The sequence below is a fragment of the Melozone crissalis genome, unplaced genomic scaffold (assembly GCF_028551555.1).
Source record: "Melozone crissalis strain CALT ecotype California unplaced genomic scaffold, PUWL_Pcris_2 ptg000023l_1, whole genome shotgun sequence".
NCBI lineage: Eukaryota > Metazoa > Chordata > Aves > Passeriformes > Passerellidae > Melozone > Melozone crissalis.
In genome coordinates this window covers 13,194,835-13,215,182 of record NW_026535801.1, presented here as the reverse complement: position 1 = coordinate 13,215,182, position 20,348 = coordinate 13,194,835, and the positions used below count along the sequence as shown (strand labels likewise).

Sequence of the window (20,348 nt, the reverse complement as noted above, 5' to 3'; positions counted from 1 at the left end):
ATTTGAGTCTAGGTATAAGGTTTTAACACAGATCACAGAAAGCACTCTTGTTGTGAATCTTTATTCAAAAAGAAATAAGTCAGCTTGCTAAAAACCAGAATAGAAGTATTTGCTCAGACATTTTTCACCCAGTGGCAGGGTAGTGGAAGTACTCTTATCTCCACACCCAGCAATAACAAGGAAGCACAGGGTGAGAGCCAGCCCATCCCTGGCTGTGCTCACTCCTGATCCAGGAGCAATTCTCTACACACACACACTTCCTCACACACCTGCTCAGCTTTGGATTGGAACTCAGACAAAGACAGGGATGTTTGCACCAAAGTAAGAGACCCTTGTAGAGCCAGAGGTCACAGCTCACTTGTCCTGGGCTCCTTGGGGCCGGCAGCTGAGCCTCCCGGCTGCTGGGCTGCAGGCTCATCCTCGACAGGCAGCGGTGCCGGCAGCGAGGCTCCGGAGCCGAAGTAATTCACCAGCCTCTGCCTCGTCGCCGTGACTTCTTCTTCAAAAGCGTTTATTGTGCGGTTGCCAACTTTGCGCTTGAATCAAAGCAAGAGATTGAGCCGTTCAGAGGAGCGCTTTAACTCCGTAGTTCAGCCCCATTCCAGCCCCCTCTCCTCAGGCTGCATTCAGGTATCAGTGTTTCAGGACAGCAATCATACCCTGGTCAGCCTAGTGCACAGCCCTCCCAGCTATCCGTGACATATCCTTGGGGCTGAGTGTCCCCACCTGAGGCTGCTGCTTCAAATGTTTTATATACTTAGAAATACAGCCATATCATGGCCAAGACCCATATTGAACCTTGAAACATTGCTCTAGATCATTCACAGTTCAAGTTAGGTAATGCCACTCTTAGTCCTCCTTCTAAGATATCACTGTGCCATATGATCCTATTTTTTTGTACTTTAATCTGTTGCACCGTGACCTTAAATGCTTAACCTTAGCAGTCACCAGGTATATATTTAATACAGAATTTAATTATTATTTCATTATATTTTAATTATAATACAATTATTTAATTATTTATTTAATATGTTGAATTATTAGCAAGGCAGAGGTCTTATTTGTGCAAACCCACCAACAACCAATACGCAGAACCTTTTACTGTTCCTCATCAGGGAACTTGGTTCACTTGATTCCTACTGTCCATAGGATTAGGGCTCACAGATCAGCTGATCTTGATCAACTGAGCTGCTCAGTTGTGTGCTTTTTTTACATGTCAACACTGTGGCATGAAACTCCCCAGAAGTGGGGAGGAGTGAAATATTAGAAATGAGGTTTAAAGGTTAATTAGGCAGATTTATATGTTAAACTGGACATGTGAAGCAATAATCTGGTCAAATTTTGTCTTTTTGCATATGTTGTTCATCCCTCGTGACAATGATAGAGCTGCTCATTGTTGAGTTTTGTGCTTTGATTATTGCACCCTATATTTTTTTTGTCTGCTGTGATGAGTTGTTGGAAAAACACTTCTAAAGGAAACAGGTGTGCATTCAAAAGGCAATAAATTACCCTGAGAAGTGCTTAGGTGCAGATTTCTTAGCCAATAATGCACATAAATTATTACTTCAGAATAAGTCATATTCTAGCCTTAGACAATCATTCCAAGCTGATGCTTGGAACTCTTAGCAAGAGAAGTTGTTGTTTATATTCTAGCTTTGCGTTTCAGATGATGTGGCTAACACTTACAATGAAGATCTTCACCCGTGTCAGCTCCAGCATGTAGTACTCCTCCATTGTCAGATCATCAAAGTGCTTGGGAAGGGCTAAAAAGTCACAGGTGTGATGTTTGGTGTGTTCCTCCCTGCAGTATAAACCCACAATAAGAACAGATATTAAACCCACAGAAGCTTCATTTCAGGAGAGGAAGAGATCTGTACAGGCAGGTCTCTTCTGTATTTGTGCTGTCTATCAGCAGAAATTATATCATACAGAAAAGATGCAAGAGATTCTATTGGATCTCAGATAAAAGCTAGTTGAACAATTTCACAGTTACTGGGGCAAGATAAGCTTCTAGTTTTGTGCACTGTCATAGTGGAAATCGACAGAGACATTAACTCATTGTAAAATTACTAAATTGTTACATCTGTGCTTACCATGGGTCATCATTTGGTTCCCAGCCCACCAGTTCTAACAAGCAAAAGAAACATTTTGCGCTATCTGGTTCACTTGCACTTGGGCAGTGGATGAAGCCAGCCTTTGCCATCTGCAGGGAGTGGTTCAGAAGTTTAGAGCATTATCCCACACACACTACTCATATTTCCTGACAATTCAGAATCATATCTAGTCAGGACACTAAAAATTAAGTTTGTTTCAGTAATCAAACACCTTCTCAGGTAACTCTAGCACTATGACTCATCTGAGATTCAGGTTGGCAGTGTCATGTGTGTACCAAAGCAGAAGTGAGGTGGATTTTTTATTTAAATAATTTCCATTTCTGAATTTGAAGTAGTGATCATTCCACTTTTTACTTTATCATTCCACTACTTTATCCTTCCTGCTGGCTCCATACTTGTTTAATGTAGGCTGCTTTGTCACGAATAGAAATTTGCAATTAAAAAGACTATGTAACACAAGAAATTAATTTTTAAATGGCAGCAACAAAACAGACAAAAAAAAAGGTACACTGTGGACTGGACACAGAAAAATCAGTCAATCCCAACTACACTATTTCTGAGCAGGGAACAGAGGAAAGCTGAGTATTTAACTTTTAATCTTCAGGCTTAGTGCACTTCTCTTGAACCGGAATATACTTAACTATGACTTCACATTCAGACATAGCATATACAAATTAAGGCAGAGGCAAAACAAGCATTTTCAGACTTACGTTCTCTGGAGTGCACCTGCAGTTTTCCTGGAAGGGCCACTTGGTGAAGGTTTTCAGACGGTTCTCATACTCATACATCTCCTTATAGTCAATTAAGAGCTTGGAAGATGAGCTGAGCTCCTGCAGCAACCTCTCCATCTCTGCAGCCTACAGCCAGCCAAGGGTAGAGCCTCCCTCCTGCTCTCACATTTAAAGCCTTTGCTAATTGGTGACACATTGCATCTGGAGAGCAGGGGAAGGCCTGACAGAGCCTTAGTCCCTTCCTGACACAGGTGAGTTTATGGCAGGACAATCAAGGGAAATGAAGCTGCCGGAATTTCTTCCCCTTGTGTCACAGTCTGTGTCCTTGATCACACAGGACACAAACATTTTTTAACAGAGAACTTTTTAACTTTGCTTTTTTTAACTGAATGCACCTATGGTAATTGCAGATTTTACAGTTAAAATGTCAAAAATTGCAAGTTAAAAACTCTAGTTACAAATACAGAAACTTTGCATGTAAAGTTTTAAAAAATACTATCCTGATTGCAAGCAAAAGGGTTGAATTGACATTGCTATTTGAATCCTTCAGGCTTTCTTCAATTTCACATTCAAAGATTAATTCTTAGGATTGTCTTTGCAAGTAGTGTTGCATTTCTTTAAAGAGAAAGTGGTTATTTTAAAACATTATAAGTATTCAGTTCTATTTTAAGATATTATAGAGCATGGCCAGATGCTGGATAGTAATATTTTAAAGGTGTATATCTGGAGGAGTTCATAGTATCAAAGCATTGTCATTTTATAAACTGTCTCCTATTTTGGTACAGAGTCCAGTTAAATTCAGTAAAGTTTAAACATCAGTGTCTTCAAGACTGCTGCATGCAGCAGCTTTCCAAGCCAAGATCTTAACACCTCTGAAGGATGTTGCATTGTGAGACTTGAAAATTTAAATCTTCTCTGAAATACAAATGGAGTAAGTGCAGAAAATAATCCAGCCCATTATTCTGTCCAGATGTGGTGACTGAAATGAGATTAAAGAACATTTGTATGGGACTTCCAGTGTCAGCTCTTAGGGCATTGTTTTTGCCTAGAGTTTCAAATGCTACATCATTGATTCCTCTGGGACTGTACTGATGTCTGTTGTATATGCAGGAATACTGTCCTTGAAATTTATATTCAGATATTTAGAGTAACATATGTTACATGAAAATAGGATACTTTAATTCTTTTTTTTTTCTTTTTGCCAGATAATACCAATGGTGCAGGAATTTATCATTCATAACCTGGGCCCTCCAAACACTGATATTAATAGTTTCTCCTGACTCCATGGCAGGAGAAGCCTTTCTTAAGTTTGCTGATGATCAGCTATTTTAATCTCTTTTTTACTGTAGTTGATGTCTGTGTGTGTATGGGTGTGCATGTGTGAATGTATTTGTATGAAGCAAGGAACTTAACTAAAAGTTGAAATGCCAAACCAAAGCCAAAACTGGGTTTAACTGCCCAAAAACATGGTCAGGTTTTTAAATCTCATACTTCTCTTTAATGTAAGGCACTAATTCATGCATATGGATTGTTTTCAGGAATGAATAATTTGTCTGTTGTTTAAAAGAAACTGTAGGTTAAATATTTTGGCATATTTTATCATCTTGTGATGTCACGATCTATTTAACTAATTAGTTTGTGTCATTTCAAATAGAAAATGCAAAAATGGGACAAAGCTGTAGTATTTTAAATGTTTCTTGTAAGCAGTCTTATCTGAAAATGCTATTTTTTTCAAAAATGCATTATGTGTAATGTATTATTTAATCAAAACCACCACAGTCATATGGGACCTTGGAGTCCTGAGTGATATTTATGCATCAGAATTGAAATTTTTTTTTTGCTTTGATTGTTTTTATGGCATTTAAAACAAACAAACAAAAAATTCCCAGCAGCTCATATCAGTTCTTATGTAGAAAAGTACTGCTAGAATACTAGAAACTAGGATTGTACAAGTACTAACACATCCTAAGATGTATTTTTTGCATTTCCTGCCTTTAATTCTTTCAGAATTCTGTGCTGTTAAGAATGACAGGTACATTTCAAGTCTACCCGTAAAGGTGTCCTGCATTTTATAGTAGGTTGTCTACATCCTTCAAGAGAATGCTGTTTGCAGAAGTGTTCTGAAACTGTCAGAATTTCATAGGTCCAGATTATATGGATGGGTAGTTGGAGCTTTTCACTGGAAGATACATAAAAGGTGGCATGACATGAAAGAAAAGATTTAAATTGCATTTTAAACAATACAGTACATTAAATATCTGATATCCACTATCAGATCCTGACTTTTACAATAAGTGCAGAATACCTGTGAGTAGTGTTGCAACTTTGTAAATCAGTTAAAGCCAACCCTGATGAAAGTGTGTCTATGATCTAGGGGAAGAGAGGCTCAGAAATGAAAGAGTTGTCTTCCACTGCAAGGAAATAGTTTCAATTACTGCCAATAGTGGAGTGCATTTATTTTTTATTTTCTTGCTTGTCTCATACTTAATCAATAGAAACTTGTTCCTGTGGCATTAATAAAAGGCTCTCTAGGTGTTTTTTTTTTTTCTAAGAAAAAGGTACCACTGGGAAAACCTATCAACTGTTTTAATAATTGAATGTGTGTTTGCAATCACATTTTACATTAATTTGCATTATTTTTCTATAATTAATGTAGATTATCTAAATGAGACTGTGTACTTAGCTAGATGGTCTCAATTGAAAACCAAATCAAACATTTGTACCTAATGTCTTTGGCCAGAAATCAAACTTGGTAAGGATAAAAAAACCCTAAAATATTATATGAACAATATTTTATAACACAGTGGTGTTAAATGTATGGGTGCATAGTCTCATACATACATTGTACCTAATGCATATTAATTAATTCTACACGAATAAATAGCTATAAAAAATAAAATTGCTTAGAGGTTTCAAGAGACTCTGGAAATGATGCTCATGACCATTTAAAGACCTCCTGCTGAAGGCCTTTGGTTGCCAAGAAAAGGTTTTCCCTGGCTCACAAAGTGTGGGAGCAGGAAGAAGCGGGGCTTTGAGTGGCTCAGCTCTGCTGTGCAGGAAAGGAGAAAAGAAATGAGCTGTTCCTGCAAGGTGCAAAATATCCTACTGCCACCCCTGCTGGCTGGCTGTGATTTATTCAGTGCCAGGGACAAGAGCAGCCCCTGGCAGAGTGAAACCAGCTGGGATGCAGCAGAGGAGCTCTGGCAAAGGTTGTTTCCTTCCCTGGCTGCACAGGTGGCTGTTTGTCACAGCAGCCTCTCAGGAATTTCCCAGCAATAGGTGGCCCTTCTTCATGGTCCAGCTTCCTAAGCAGCCCAGCATGGCCAAAGGCTGTTCAAGTTGTGGATGGGCAGGAACAGGGGTGTTCCTGTCACTGTCAGCCTGCAGTGATTTTGGTTATTCATGTGCTTAAACAGGCACATTCCAGCCATAACGTGATTAACAGGCAAGTGGCTCAAGCAGCTGCACAGAGGTGTTTGTTTCCTGAAGGAGAGCGGGGAGTGGGGGATTGTGAGGGGGATGCCCTCCTATTACATGACCAAAGGTTCTGAACAAATGACAAATGTAGTTCCTAGCATGGAGGGAACCATTTTTTGCCCTGAAAGATAATGATTTGTACATAGTAAACATTTATTGATACTTTTTTGGACTGGTTTGCTTTATCCCAATCCTCAGTGCATCACCTACTCATGCCCTTCCTGCAAGTAATTTTCTTTTATTACTTATAATTTTTTCTTTTTATGCATTTAAGAGGAGTCCAGCTTCTCCCAACCTCAAGAATTCAAGCATGTTTGATTTTCTAAAAAAATAAATAAAATTATGAGCCCAGCTATGGCCTTGTGATAGCAGACATTTACTTTAGAAAGATGTCGAACAAGTAGAGATATTTTTAGAAAAGTTTTCCATAAACTTGTATCCAGGGAGTTTCAGCTGCATTACTATGGAAATTTTTGGTGCTATTACTCTTCAAAAGCAGCAATGGCTGGGTGACTTGAGGGATGATTATTAAAAAGTATTTGAAGGGCTGGAGATGGAATGGTTCAAGCATGAGCTAGCAGAAGTAATTAACAGCTTTTACAGCTTCCAGTGAGAATTCTGGCTGCCTTCCAAGTGAATTACAGTGACAGTGATAGGGCTGCCCAGGGAAGTGCAGGGCTGCTGCTCAGATCTCTGTCCTGCTCTCCTGCAGGAGCTGCCAGCTGTTGCTCCTCACTGTGATGGGGAATGCAGTTCCGGTGCCAGAGGCACTGACACTGGGATTGGCTCTGCGAGTGTTCTGAAGATGTTATTTTCCTTAGAATTCATTACAAATGTCAATGATGTACTTGATCCAAGTGGTGTTTATTTTGCCTCTCCTGAAGGAGATGTCAGAACAACAGAATTAGCAACGGCTTTTTATATTTTCTTTAATAGATGTATCTTTACTGAAACTGATGTGTCTCAGTGTTTACTCAGTCACTCTTTGCTTGGTGGCTTAATCTCATCTCTCAGGCCTTGTTTCAGTGACTTCTAAGAAAAGGACATTATGTAAACACCCAATTACTGCCATCTAAATTGACTCTGTGTGAGTCAGCACTCAGGGGACAGTAAGTGAGAAACACAGCCCAGTGAAGTTAAAAGCATTTTAAAATAGGCATAAGAGAAATAGTTCATTATATTTACTGGAGGCAGAAAGGCCACCATAATCAGCTTAATTTATCAGACAGGAGTTGTGTCAGTCTCAGCAAAACACCTTCAGGCACTTGGAAGGCAGTGGGCTCAGAGAGGGGCAGCAGCCCCTTACCCTTGGTATGTCATTTTAACAGAATTTTCGTCAGCTTCCAGAATTTTTCAGGAATTATATCTTTGTATAATTTGTATCTTAGTTAACACACTTTATTAATCACTCCAGGAAAGCCTGTAGTGGTTTTGAAGTACAGCTTGTGGTCTCTTGTGGGATGGTTGGCTGCTTTTGCATCATTTTTTTTTTGCTCTAGAGGTATTTTCTTCCCACCTTTTCTCAGTACTGAAGCTGTCCTGAATGTACAAAGACACTTGCACAGAATCCTTTCCCAGAGATCTTTGGAATGAGCACAAATGCTGTTACCAAGGATCTGTCAGGAACACAGCTGCTATTTGATGACATTCTTACACAGGTATGATGCAAAGCCACACACCACCTTACCCTGATTTTCTAGTGTATATCCATGTTAGTATGCTCACATTCCCTCCTGAGTTTTCACTGTACTTTATTGTGTTGTATCTCTATTCCAGTGAAATTACTTTTCCACTCAAGAATGTTTTAAGGCCTTTTTTGGGGGGGGGTGGGGTGTCTATTTTTTCTGTCTGAGGAAACATTTTGTGACTGCATAGATCTACTTACAGATCTACTTCCTCCAGCTTTTAACAGTTTTCAACCCTTGGCCACTTCTAGTCCAGTGTGGTACAGTAGTGCCACCACAGTTCAGGAATAAAAAAAGGCACATCTGTAGGCAACTGGATTTTATTAGTTCTAAGCCAAAAACTTTTACTGCAGTAACAGAGGGGATTCTGCTGCTTCAGAGGCAGCAGTGCCACAGTGAATGAAAGAAGAATAGTGGAGGAGGGTTTTCAGGCACTAAACTCTGCTCTGGGCAGACCATGTTTCTGAAGGATGGGAGTGAGAATTTCCCAGGATGGGCAGCTTTCTCCAGAAGAGGCTATGAACCTTTTCCCTGAGCAGTCCAATGATTACAGGATCAGCCAGACAATCACAGTAACTTTCCACGGAATCCCCCAATCCACTGTTTTTAGCATTGCTCCTACCTGACTCCCAGACATAAATGTAGGACAGAGCATTTATGTTGGTTTTTAATTGTTTAAGCAGCTCTGTTAAGCCAAGTATTTTGACACCTTCCTTTTCAGAATTTCTTTTAGAGGCTTGTAGTGTTATCTGCTGAACTGAAAGGAATACTAAAACACAAAAGCAATCAAACCTTAAGAAACTCAACAAAAATATCTGCTCCTTGAATATTTTTTTTATTTTCTGAAGGCTCCTTATGTATAAGGAACATACATAAAATGAACACAACACTGTTGACAATGAACAAAACAGCATTTGATAATTTCCAGCTTTATAAAATTTTTTAAAAATGATTTAGTTATAACAAAAAAAAAACAATAGCTCAGCAAGTTATCTTATTGGACCATTATCACATTTTAAACCATAGACTCAGTTGTTAATGGGGAGAGGAAAGAAAAAAATAATAAAAAAAAATCACACTGCATCTAGCAACTACAACATTTTCTAAGCATAATCACAGCGGATTGAGTGCAATGTGATTTACATCAGAATTCATATGGGATGTCACACAGTGACAGCATTGTAAAATATACAAGTAACATTTATGCCCTCCAACAAATACAAGTTAAATGAGACTCTGGATTCAAGCCAAATGGAATGTTGAAGCCAAGTAGAAATGTAGTGGAATTCAGATTGTCTGTAACATGACTCAGAAGTATACATTAGAATCATCTGGAATTCAATACTGGTGGAAACACAGAGAAGTCACAGCCGTTACACTGCTCTGTTACACTTGCAATAAATACTAGAAAATAAAAGTAAACAATCTATATTCCATGAAAAATATAGTACCTACCTTCAACGACCATGTTTTTCGCTTGTCTGAAGATGGTCTTGGAAGGAAGTTAACTATTTTCCTACAGAGGCAGTGTATTGAGCTATAACCACGTTCCAACTAACACAACAGTAAATATACTACTGGAAATACAGAAATCTTCATTTGAAAAGAATTAAGAGAAATAAATCTTAAAAAAAAATAATTTGACAAAACATCAGCTGCATAATGACCCCCTTATATTTCAGAATTAACAGAAAAGAAAAAAACTTAAGTCAGTCAGTTTAATACAAAGGAAACAGAGATTGTTTAAACTCAGCTCTTCAGAAGGTATCCAGGAAGTTTTGTCTCATTGACTTAACATGGGCACTATGCAAAAATGTCATCCAGGAGTTTTACACTGCAGAAATTCAGTAATCTGAAGCTAACAACAGTGTGTTTGCTAATTAGGGTTCTACACTAAATATGTTTAAAGAGGAAAAAAGAAAACCTGAGTTCAGAACATCAAATGGCCACATGCCTGAACTCTGGGCTTTTGGCTTCTTCACTGAAGAAACTGCACCCTTCTTTGAAATGGACCCTTAATACTGTTTCCTGATACTGCATTAGGAAGAAATACTGGCAACCAACTGATACCTTTAAAACACATGAGCTGCTCTCAGTAAAAGCTAGACTGACCAATGAAGCTTCCAAAGGAAAGGGCCACAGGAAACAGGGGAAGTTGAAATGGAATGCAGAGACCCACTGGCTCTCATTAAAGGCGTCAGGATTAAGTGTTTTTAGCAGCTACACTGGCACCAAGCAGACCGGAACTTTAAACTTACGGCACACAGTCAAAGTACAGCTTTTACCTGGCACACACAGTAGAGAGACAAACTGGATGTTTGGAAAAAAAGCTACTATCATGCTTAGGACTGGTACTACAGAATCAACTTGCACTCCCCACAGACTTACAATTTATTTTTTTTTTTAAGGAGATGGGTACAAGAAGAACTAACTCATGTCTGGCAATAAATGCCTGTCAGCACAATCTGATCTAGGACAGCTGGTCCCAGCAAGTTAAGGCCCAAATTTTCAGTCTATTCTTCTAAATGACACATACCATGGTTCTACCACATCTGCTTTTTAATAATCTAATTTAAATACCAAAATTGTAAAAAAATATCATAGAAATGAACTCCTTTATACTGGAAGTAGAAATCTTCTTACATATTCTTTACTGCCAGAAATGGCTGGTGTCACAATGTCTGATATCAAGGCATTGAGGAACAGATTTGATGCGCTGTTACAGTATCGTAAATACCCTACCAGTACAACATCCACAGAGCATAATTTAACCCTTGTGTCCAGCTTCAGCAACTAGCATCTTGCACCTTGGTTTAACATGAAGAGGAGAAAACAGTCCAAAATAATAATTTTAAAAAATGGAGAAATTCCCACATGGATTCTCTTGTTAAAAGAGTTTGCACAAATTCACAGCCACAATTCTTCAGTAGTTTATGCTGCAAGTGGCACACAATACATGTTTAGCGTCTGTAAGAAAGAACCAGAAACAGCTCAATAACTCCAAGGTCAGGGATTTCCCCAAGCTAACACTAATTCTACTGCATTTTGCATTTTCCTACTAATATAAAGGAACAAACATCAAATAAATCTCAGCTGGGGAAAAACATCATCAAACTGACCCTCGACAGAAGTTACACTTTGCAGAGTACACAGCATCAGCCTGCCTTCTTACACAGGAGCTTTGCAATGGTGGTGTGCAGCTTAACACAGCTTGTAAGAATTTAAACAGTGTTTAGGCTTGGGGCTTCTTTTTAAAAATTTAAGCCAGCACAGTGGTTTCCAGTCATGTCCTGCTGTAAGACAGAATACTTCAAGTCACCACTACGCAGAAAAATCAGCACAGGATTAATACACATATATATATACACAGAGGTGCACACACACACACATATGTGTGCACCTCTGTCTATATCTACACAGATCTATACATACATAGAGCTGTGGGCTACTCAAGACTCATGTGGCACTAAAAGTTTCCTTGGGTTCCTTGCACAGGTGTGAGTTTCAGCTGCAACATCTGGGTTCTGTCCAAGTGCACTAATGGAATGGTCTTTTCCCAAATGGGATATTTTCCTGTACTTTTTCTTTCTTAAGCAAGCAGTGCTCCCTATACAGCACCCTGACCTTGGCCCTTATTTCCCAGATTTAGGGTTTCCTAAACGTCGCTCACTGGAGTTTAGGAGTTGTGTTGGGTAAGCTCATCTGATGGGATCAGAGAAAAGCAGAAGCCACTCTAGGCAGAAGGGAATCTCCTGTCCTTGTGTAAGCAGTGCAAGCACCACGTGTCCTCTGAGCAGTGTGCACACAGCCACACAGTGCAGACTCAAAGCCAGACAGCAACAGATTGGAACCACAGTGATTACCAGCATCAGGTCAAAACTGGATGTCAAGCACTATTTTGTCTTCATAGAGGGCAATCACCAGCATGATGGCAAATCCAAGAAGCAGGCCTAGATTCTGAAGAATAAACTGCCCCACAGGACAGTAACCATGCTCTTCATTATCTCCATCTCCATGAAGCATTTCTGGAAGCTAAAAGATACAGAGCAATTGAGGAAGTTATTTCACCTCTTTTCCATTTATACACTGAGAAGTTTACAAGATTATATTGTCAAGGATGAACACTCCAGGTTCAGATATAAAACCAATACACTAAGATACAGCTTAAACTCTACTGAACAATCATGTTCAATAAAAACACGATTATGTAATGCATTTACAAAACAAACTAAAAATGTCTTTCCTTGAACTTTCACTGGAGTATCCATGTAATTGAACATTAAGTTCCTCAAGATGGGGTTCAGCCCAATATTCTTCAAGTTCTGCTCTTTTAATTTTAAAAGAATTCAAGTCATGCTCAAATAAACATATGACTTTGATTAACCTAGCCAGTCATTTGTCATTTGAGACACTTACACATACTCACATACACATCCCTTTTAAATATGGGGTGGTGTAGGGAATGGACAGAAAACCACACCTCTGAGAACCTCTGCTTACAGCCAGGGAGGAACCAAAATCTATTCTTATTGTGTGCCAGGTAAAGAGGTCTTTGAGAACAAGGCTGATTATGCAAACACCAAGACAAAACCGGTTCTGTTTCAAGTGTCTCTTGCAGAAGCTTTCCACTAATGGGACTTTGACTGTTTGGTTACTACTATGATAGCTGAGGGAAAGAAAAAGCAATGAAGGAATGAAAGTACTGCCTTCCTTTCCTTTATCCATGACATCTTCAGTCAAAGGATAGGAAATAACTATCAGACACAGAGCTGACAAGAGAGTGATATATCAGGCATTACAGGCTACTATAGAACACCTGAAGTTGCAAGAAGGATCACTCTACCCAGACATTCTATTTAATAATTTAGCAGGCCTTGAAAAGGATTTATTCACCTATTAATAGGGTAGACTGACTTTATAACAACAATATATTTACAAATTAAAGTCTCCATAATGAAGTGGAGAGCATGACAAAGTACCCCAAAAGTGCAAAACAATCTCATCACCTTTGGGCTAGTAAAGACAAGAAGTGAGACAATTGCCTTATTTAAATGAAGCTCTGAAGCAGCTTAGAGGAGAGAAATCAAGACTGAATATAGGCTGGTAACATGTGCACAGCAGCACTGAAGGGTCTGATCTATGGTGCACACACACTTAGGATAATGCACCTAACACAGTGTGTGTTCTGGAAGCAGCAGCATTTTTCCACCAGGTAATTTTTTAAAAGCTACTCATCACATCAGCAGCTGCTCATAGTAAAAGTACAGAGTCAACTTTCCAGACCGAATAGATGAGGATGAAGTGTCAGTGCAGACTGAGCCTGAGCAGCACACTGCAGTGCAGCACCCCCAAACATGTTCCCACCCAGAAGGCCCAGCCCAGCTCAGAGCCGTACCATGTCGACCAGGGCCACGTAGAGGAACATGCCGGCGGTGACGGCGAAGATCCAGAGGGTGATGTTGTTGGCGTACTGGCCCACGGCCGTGCCGATCAGCATGCCGATGTAGGCCATCATGGCCGACAGCAGGTTGTACACGATGGCCTGCTTCACCGTCATCCCCGCCTTCAGCAGCACCGCAAAGTCACCTGCGGGGACAGCACGGCTCTCAGTGCCGCTGCCAGCAGCCCAGACACCCCTCAGCAGAGTGCTGCTGCTGCTGCTGCTGCTGGGGCTCATGAGCCCGAGCCACGGGAACTGACCCCCCTGGGAGAGCTGTACTCAGGCACAGGCATCCCTTGAATAACGTGACTGAAAGGTGCCTGCTCATCCTGCTGACTGATTGTCACAAAGGCAGCAGTGATTAACTGTGAAGGGTGAATGCAGGAGTCTGGGTCTGCTCTTCCCACAGAGAACACACCCATGTGCACACACTCAGAAGTTCTCCATGGCACATAAAACCAGAGGCTTAGTTAGGATCAATACCTGTGAAAATTTCTCTTAGCTATACACACCTCATTATGCAAATCCAGGAAGAGGAAATGAGGCATTTGTACCCACAGAAGATGACAATGAATTTGAATTTGAGCACTAGGAAGAGTTACATTCACAAAGAATGACTTCACATCCACCCTGAATCAGTTTTCTGGGTAAAGGCATGCCAGGGTAATGTGTTCTATTCTGAATTCAGGACAGCTCTGCTAATTTAGGTGCTAAAGTAGATATTCTGTAAAAATCAAGACTTCAGTCTTGTAATCAGCTCTAACAGTTTTACTTCATTCAAACTGAATTCTTGTGATCATGAGAAGTGTGAGATGATATACAGAAATCAGGACAATTAATGTAATATTCTTATGTAATGTTCTTATATCCATGCCTGAAATTATCTGCCTAATCTAGAATAAAAAATTAGAATCAAAACATATCAAAATTTTAAAAAAATATAAAAAAATAGGTATAAACTACTCACCCCTTATACAAGGTTCATTTCATCATGCTGTGCTGTCAAGTTCTAAGCATTGTAATATACATTGCAATCCTTTATCTATTGCAGCAGCTTCACTTAAGTAATGATTGTACAGCACAGGGCAAACCATGAACACCTGCTCTATTATTTCTCCCCTATGTCCATGATTTACCTATAGCTCAGGAGCTGCCTATATAAAATGCTTTCCCTCATCACCTCTAAGGTTTTTGAAGTGCTTGTTTTACCTCTCTTTTGATCATTCAGACCCAGCAGCTCTCAAGTGAGCAAGCTGTGAGTACAGACATAGGTCTGTCTAGCACAACTTCACATCAGTGGAAAACCAGAAAATTCCTCCTCTCTCTGGCTGCTCTTTTTAAACTCTCAGGGTGCAGTAAATTTTCATGCAATGTGAAAACAACAGGTTTCACCATGGTTAGCTGCCTCCAGAAGAAATGCTTCAATTAGGGGGACAAGAATCAATGGCACTGGCAACAGTGCCTACAGGCTTTACCCTAAATGGCCACACCTGCTGAACTTGGAACAGTTGGAACAAAGCCTCTTCTGAAGATCCCCACATGGAATTTTACTTATGTAAACTTGTGTTTACTTATGTGACTTAACTTTGTGTAAGACAATGCCACACAGAGTAGTGTGAAACTCCAGAAAATGTAGAGCTATGTAAAATGTATGCTTCTAAGAATATTTTTAAAACATGCTCAAAAAGCTTTAGAGAAGTGCTGTAACTAGACACTACCAACATAATCCTGTAGCAGTACCTACTCTGAAGCAATATTTCTCCCTCACCCTTTGAAGTTCTGGTCACCTCTGCAGCTTCTGCACTTCATTGTGCTTATCACAGGATTACAACAACTTTTAGATAAGGATTTTATATAGATGGAGCAGTTTCTACACTTAGTTACCTAATTCATGGGGAAGCTCGTGACAAAATACTGCTATAGATGTACTAATTCCTCCTGTCAGTCCAGCACTAAAAGCTGCTCCTAGAAAAAAAAAAGAAAAAGAAATTAAAATTATATTTCACTATTTTCACATCAGAAAATCAATTGACTTTGCAGAGCTCACACCCTTCTGTTAGAATGCACACTAATATCTTTCAGTATGTCTGTGTCCTGTCTGTATACAAATGGGAAGTACTGGAAGCACCCTGAATGTGCATTACCACTGCAGGCTTCATTACTCATTTATCTGCAAGACACACCCTGGAGAGGAGAACACAACTGGCCAAAAACGAGACATAAAGACAGCAAGCCAATAAATAACACCACTTTTAGGAACTCTCCAGTACATGAGGGCAGTTGGGAATGTACATGAGCAAGAGTCTGCCTCTCTCCTTTCCAGCTTGGAAATCCAAACTAATGTTTAACCCATAACCTCTCTAGCTCCTTGGTACTTATTTTCAGAGAACATACCAGCAATATTAGTAAGCCAGACCTGGAAAATAATAAGGGTAAAAACATTGCCATAAATATCTTTCAGTACTTTTGCATGAGCTAATTGAATTCAGTCAACTTTAATGTCATACCTTAAATAATTCTCAGATGAGAAAATTGGTATTAAATTTCTGTACTGTAGCAGAGAAAAGCACAACAAGAGCCTGCAGTGAGCAGTCTAAACAGGCTGCATAAAGTAGAAAGAAAAGACAGTCTGAAGACAGAGGGGGAATTTAACTTTCCTCTGGATTCCTCATAGCTTGATACATTAAAAAGATGACCATGCTTTTCTAAAATCTACATTTTACCACAAATTCAGCTGTTTGGGCTTGACCCAGAAATATTCAGAAATGGAATTTCAATACCGTGAAGTTCTCAACAGAAGGCATGGCAATTGTTTTTGGCCTTAAAAGCCATTGTCTAAATGTCTTACCTGTTTTATGTGAAAATGAAGCAACAAGTTAGTTTTTAAGGAGTTTAGTTTCTTTAGAAGTTGTCAGAAAGAAGTGGAGAAACTGTAGTAGATTCCATTGTTAACTAGAGACCCTGACAAATGCTTATGCCCCATCCATCAAAATGGGTGTGTCCCTTCTGCCATTAGTTCAGAACCCTGTGTACCCTTACTCTTAAGCAGCTACCTTAGTAAAAAGTCCAAAGTGTGCACTTCAGTCCTCTCACCATTATCCTGACTTGTATATCCAAATTAATACACTTTACAATTCAAATCACATTTAGAACATTGTGTGACTCCAAGTTGATTTAATAAATCTAATAAAATCTGTTTGGTACTTCCAATTTCTTCTGCACTTGGCTAGAAATAAATCTACACTAACTGTGAGCCAAAATAATATTTTGCTTAAATAAAGATTAAATTATCCTAAGTAATACTTTTAAAATATTATTTGTCACCTGACTCACAGTGTATTTTTATTTGCAAGTACTGTGTAATTCTATGTATTAAGAATAATATAAATAGTATTACTATGATTGTTAGTAAATATCATTCTAAATAAGGCTGAAAGGCATTTATTTATAATTCTAAGGCAACTGAGACCCGAAGAAGAAAGGCTGAATATAGGCTGGTAACGTGCACGGCAGCACTGAAGGGTCCGATCTATGGCGCACACACACTTAGGATAATGCACCTGTGTGTTCTGGAAGCAGCAGCATTTTTGTATACTGTGCTCCATAAATCACCAGTCTCTTCTTGGCAGAGACTGTGATTGTCACTGCTACTGATACACTAATTTTAGTGCAAATAGCACAGAATGTTAACAAAAGGTAAACCATTACAATTGACAGCCTTTTTATTGCTGCTCTGCAGGAGACTGAACGATGGCAGTAACCACAGGTGCTAACGGGAAGCCTTACCTGTGATTACTGATAAGTCAAATATTAGCAGAGTTACTAAAGGTAAGGAGAAACTGTTGAGAAATACTCAGTGCTTTTGCTTACCGATTGCTAAGCCATCACTAAAGTTGTGAATGCCATCTCCCATAATTACCATCCAAGCAATATTAGCTATCCCAGTATCTTTCAGGTCTTTTCCAGAATGACAGTGGCCATGGGAATGATGGGAATGTTTGTGATGCCAGTGGTGACTGTGTTTTCTAGCTATCATTTTATCTTCTCCATGGCTGTCATACTCGGAATCGTGCAGCTCGTGCTCTTGGGCGCCGTGGGCGACGTCGTTGTGAGAGTGGCGCAGGTTGTTCTCCTCTTCTGCAGACAGGTAGTTCTTGGCAGGGGGCTCCAGCTGCCCGTCCAAGTCAGTCAGTTCAGTTTCATTCAGTCGGTCTTCAGACAAAACTGAGTCATCTGCTCCTGCATCCAGTCAGTTGGGAGAGACACTGAGTTAACTCCTGTTCAACCAGCAACCCCTGCACCCCTGGCCTAAGGGTTAACTGCTCTGGGAAAGCAAAACAAGTATTTTAACACATCCCACTCTAGCAACTTGGTTGTCAGCATTCAATCCGAAAACTAAGTCTGTCATTGAGACATTTTGTCACAAATGTGCATGTACAATCTATAAAATTCTCCACTGCAAGGCAGCAGCACTGCATCCATAGCACTCAAAGCCAGTTTTAGCCCAGCCTACGCTCATGCCTGTAATTTTGCTACTAACAAAGTTTATGGTTCAACACTGGCAAAGGAGAGTTGCCAGAATGATGATAATGTCTTAGATGGGATGGGATCTGAATGGTTTAGCAAACCTCACCTGCCTCTGTCTGCATGTGCCCATAGAGGTCACAGCTCAGCCTCCACTGTCATGCAGACATTTCAAATATATGTTCCAACCCCTGCATTGCTGAAAACTTTCCATGTTCTGTGTCAGTGCCCCAAAGCCCATTTGAGATTGTTTGCATGGAGAAGGCTGCAGTCCTAACCCTCTCTTCTACAAACCAATCAAATTAAATAAACCTAATTTGTGCAAATAAGTTCTTGATCAACAAATTAATTCTGCTGCCATGCAGGCAAAAGAATTGGAAGATTATGAAGCAAAGCCTTTGCCCTTCTCTCCCCCTGTGAGAAGGGGGATAGAGCATTTCTTCTGGGTACACACAGAATGAGCATCCACAGCCTGTCATGAAGGAAGAGTGTGCAAAAGTTGTTTTGGATACTTGAAGAGTATTCAGGATACTTGGCTGTATTTGTGGAAAGAAACAGATTTTGTTTATCTGTAACTGGTCAGATGTTGGCTTCTTTAAAGTGGAAGATATCCCCATTTATTGTGTGGGTGTTCATTTTTGATCTAATTTTTGCCAGGGCTGAGCTAGTCAGTAACAGCTTAACCAAAACACCAGAAACACCCTGAAAACAAACAAACAAGCAAGCAAGCAAGCAAACAAACTCCCAAAGACCCACAGCCACCCAAAACATGACTGCTTCAGAAGTCTGAGAACCATCTCTATGGCTTATTAGGAAATGTTCATAGTGCTCTCAGATCTAAAGAAAACAAAATAAAAAAGATTTAATAGGGAAAAGCCTATTAAGTCTTATTAACAATGATTTGCATAATAGCAGCAAAACTGTACAAGAGGTTACATGCTACACACCGTGCCCCAGTAACCTGCTCCTACTTTGGATCTCCCAGTCAGAGAATTCTGACAGTAACTGCCTACCTGCAAGGGGTTTCAGCTGAAGCCAGTCAGCATCTGGTCTGTTATTTAATTTGTGATCAGAGAGTTTCCTTCCAATTGGTGATTCTTCTGGCTGGGGTTTTTTGCACCATTTCTGCTTACTCTGCAACAGAAAACAGGTAACATCTGGTTTGTGACAGGACATTGATGGAAATAACAGGAACTGAAATGCTGTCCAAAAATCTCCTAAATAGATCAAGCCATTCTCTCTTACCATGTATGACAGAAATATGTAACTTCAGAATATTGATCTTTATAAGGCTCAGCAACAATCCCTATTCCAGTGGGAGTTCTTAGCTACTTACCATGGAATCTCACTCCCAAACTCTTACACAGAGATATATTTCACTTTAGTAAGAGGGGATATTCTGACAAGGATTGCTCTTATAGCTCAGAAATGCAGCTATTAGATTTGTTCAAGAAAGCAAACTTGCAGCAAGAACAGCTCCTCTAATTTGTTCAACTTTATTTTTTTTATATTCCTGTAACTTCCTTGTACTTCCCTTTAAGAAAGCAGCAAGCTTTTCTCTATCTGCAGCCCATAGAGCAGATCCCAAGGATTTGCCAGAGCAGCCTAGGAGATTTAATTATTCAATTCATCTCAAAGAAGTTATGCATGATATAACAGTTTTCATCCTTTTATCAGAAGATCTAAGAATTGCCTCCTCCAACACACAAAATCTTCTGCTGCCTGTCCAGCTCAGACAGCAAGTCTGACATGAAAACAGAGAAGCCGAAAAGTTTTTACAGTCATTTTGGGAGAAGCAAGTTGGATTTCACCAAAATAGTTTTCTCCTCAGAGGTGAATGACAAAGGCAAAGGCTAAAACTGAATTTTCATCCACACTCACACTCCCCAGGGTACTTGCTCTCCTTTTATACCCCCACCACAAATACAGAGTGCTCCCACCACTAAAAATCCAATCATTTTTTGAGAAACAAGTTAAAATTTGACCGGCAATTTACAGAAAGCAGATCTGAAAATTTTAGCATTTTTCTGATGTGGAAAACGTGGACACCTCTGTTACACTGGCATTGTTAGGTAAGAGCATACTGCTAAATTTCTTATCAATTGTCTGACAATTGCTGGTTCTATAACCAGATCTTTCTTACCTGATGCTTTCTTCTGTTTTTGCAAATAAACCTAGGAAGCTTTAGATGCAGCTTCCTCCATCAGATTTCTACACTGTTCTCCCAAGTTCCCTTGTTGAGAAAAGCAACTTCTTTAGGAAAGGGATCCCTCACATAACATCAGACAGAATACACAGCAGCAGCAGCATTTGTTCACAGAGCAAGCACAATTCCTCAGCACTCACAAGGTAGCTTTAGGGAACATATTTTTGAACA

The 20,348-nt window shown here is 39.7% G+C and overlaps 2 protein-coding genes across 9 annotated transcripts in view; both read right to left on the bottom strand.

Moving 5' to 3' along the window:
* Nucleotides 1–347: 347 nt before the first annotated feature.
* On the bottom strand, nucleotides 348–2,962 carry LOC128938280 (baculoviral IAP repeat-containing protein 5.1-like). Its single transcript, XM_054278428.1, has 4 exons — nucleotides 2,825–2,962; nucleotides 2,094–2,203; nucleotides 1,687–1,801; nucleotides 348–536 (listed from the first exon to the last, which is right to left on the bottom strand). The coding sequence occupies exons 1-4, from the start codon at nucleotides 2,960–2,962 to the stop codon at nucleotides 348–350; spliced, it is 552 nt and encodes a 183-aa protein (XP_054134403.1).
* A 5,864-nt stretch (nucleotides 2,963–8,826) lies between these two features.
* Nucleotides 8,827–20,348, bottom strand: part of SLC39A10 (solute carrier family 39 member 10) — a 91,273-nt gene continuing 79,751 nt past the window's right edge. For 7 of the 8 annotated variants that reach the window (XM_054277711.1, XM_054277706.1, XM_054277709.1 and 4 more), the window contains 5 exons: nucleotides 18,985–19,105; nucleotides 17,318–17,686; nucleotides 15,332–15,412; nucleotides 13,403–13,593; nucleotides 8,827–12,039 (listed from right to left, as the gene is read on the bottom strand). In XM_054277711.1, coding sequence (XP_054133686.1) covers nucleotides 11,881–12,039; nucleotides 13,403–13,593; nucleotides 15,332–15,412; nucleotides 17,318–17,686; nucleotides 18,985–19,105 — 921 coding nt within the window. In that variant the 3' untranslated portion in view covers nucleotides 8,827–11,880. The remainder of the gene's footprint in view (nucleotides 12,040–13,402; nucleotides 13,594–15,331; nucleotides 15,413–17,317; nucleotides 17,687–18,984; nucleotides 19,106–20,348) is intronic. The other variant, XM_054277705.1, reaches the window with a different exon arrangement.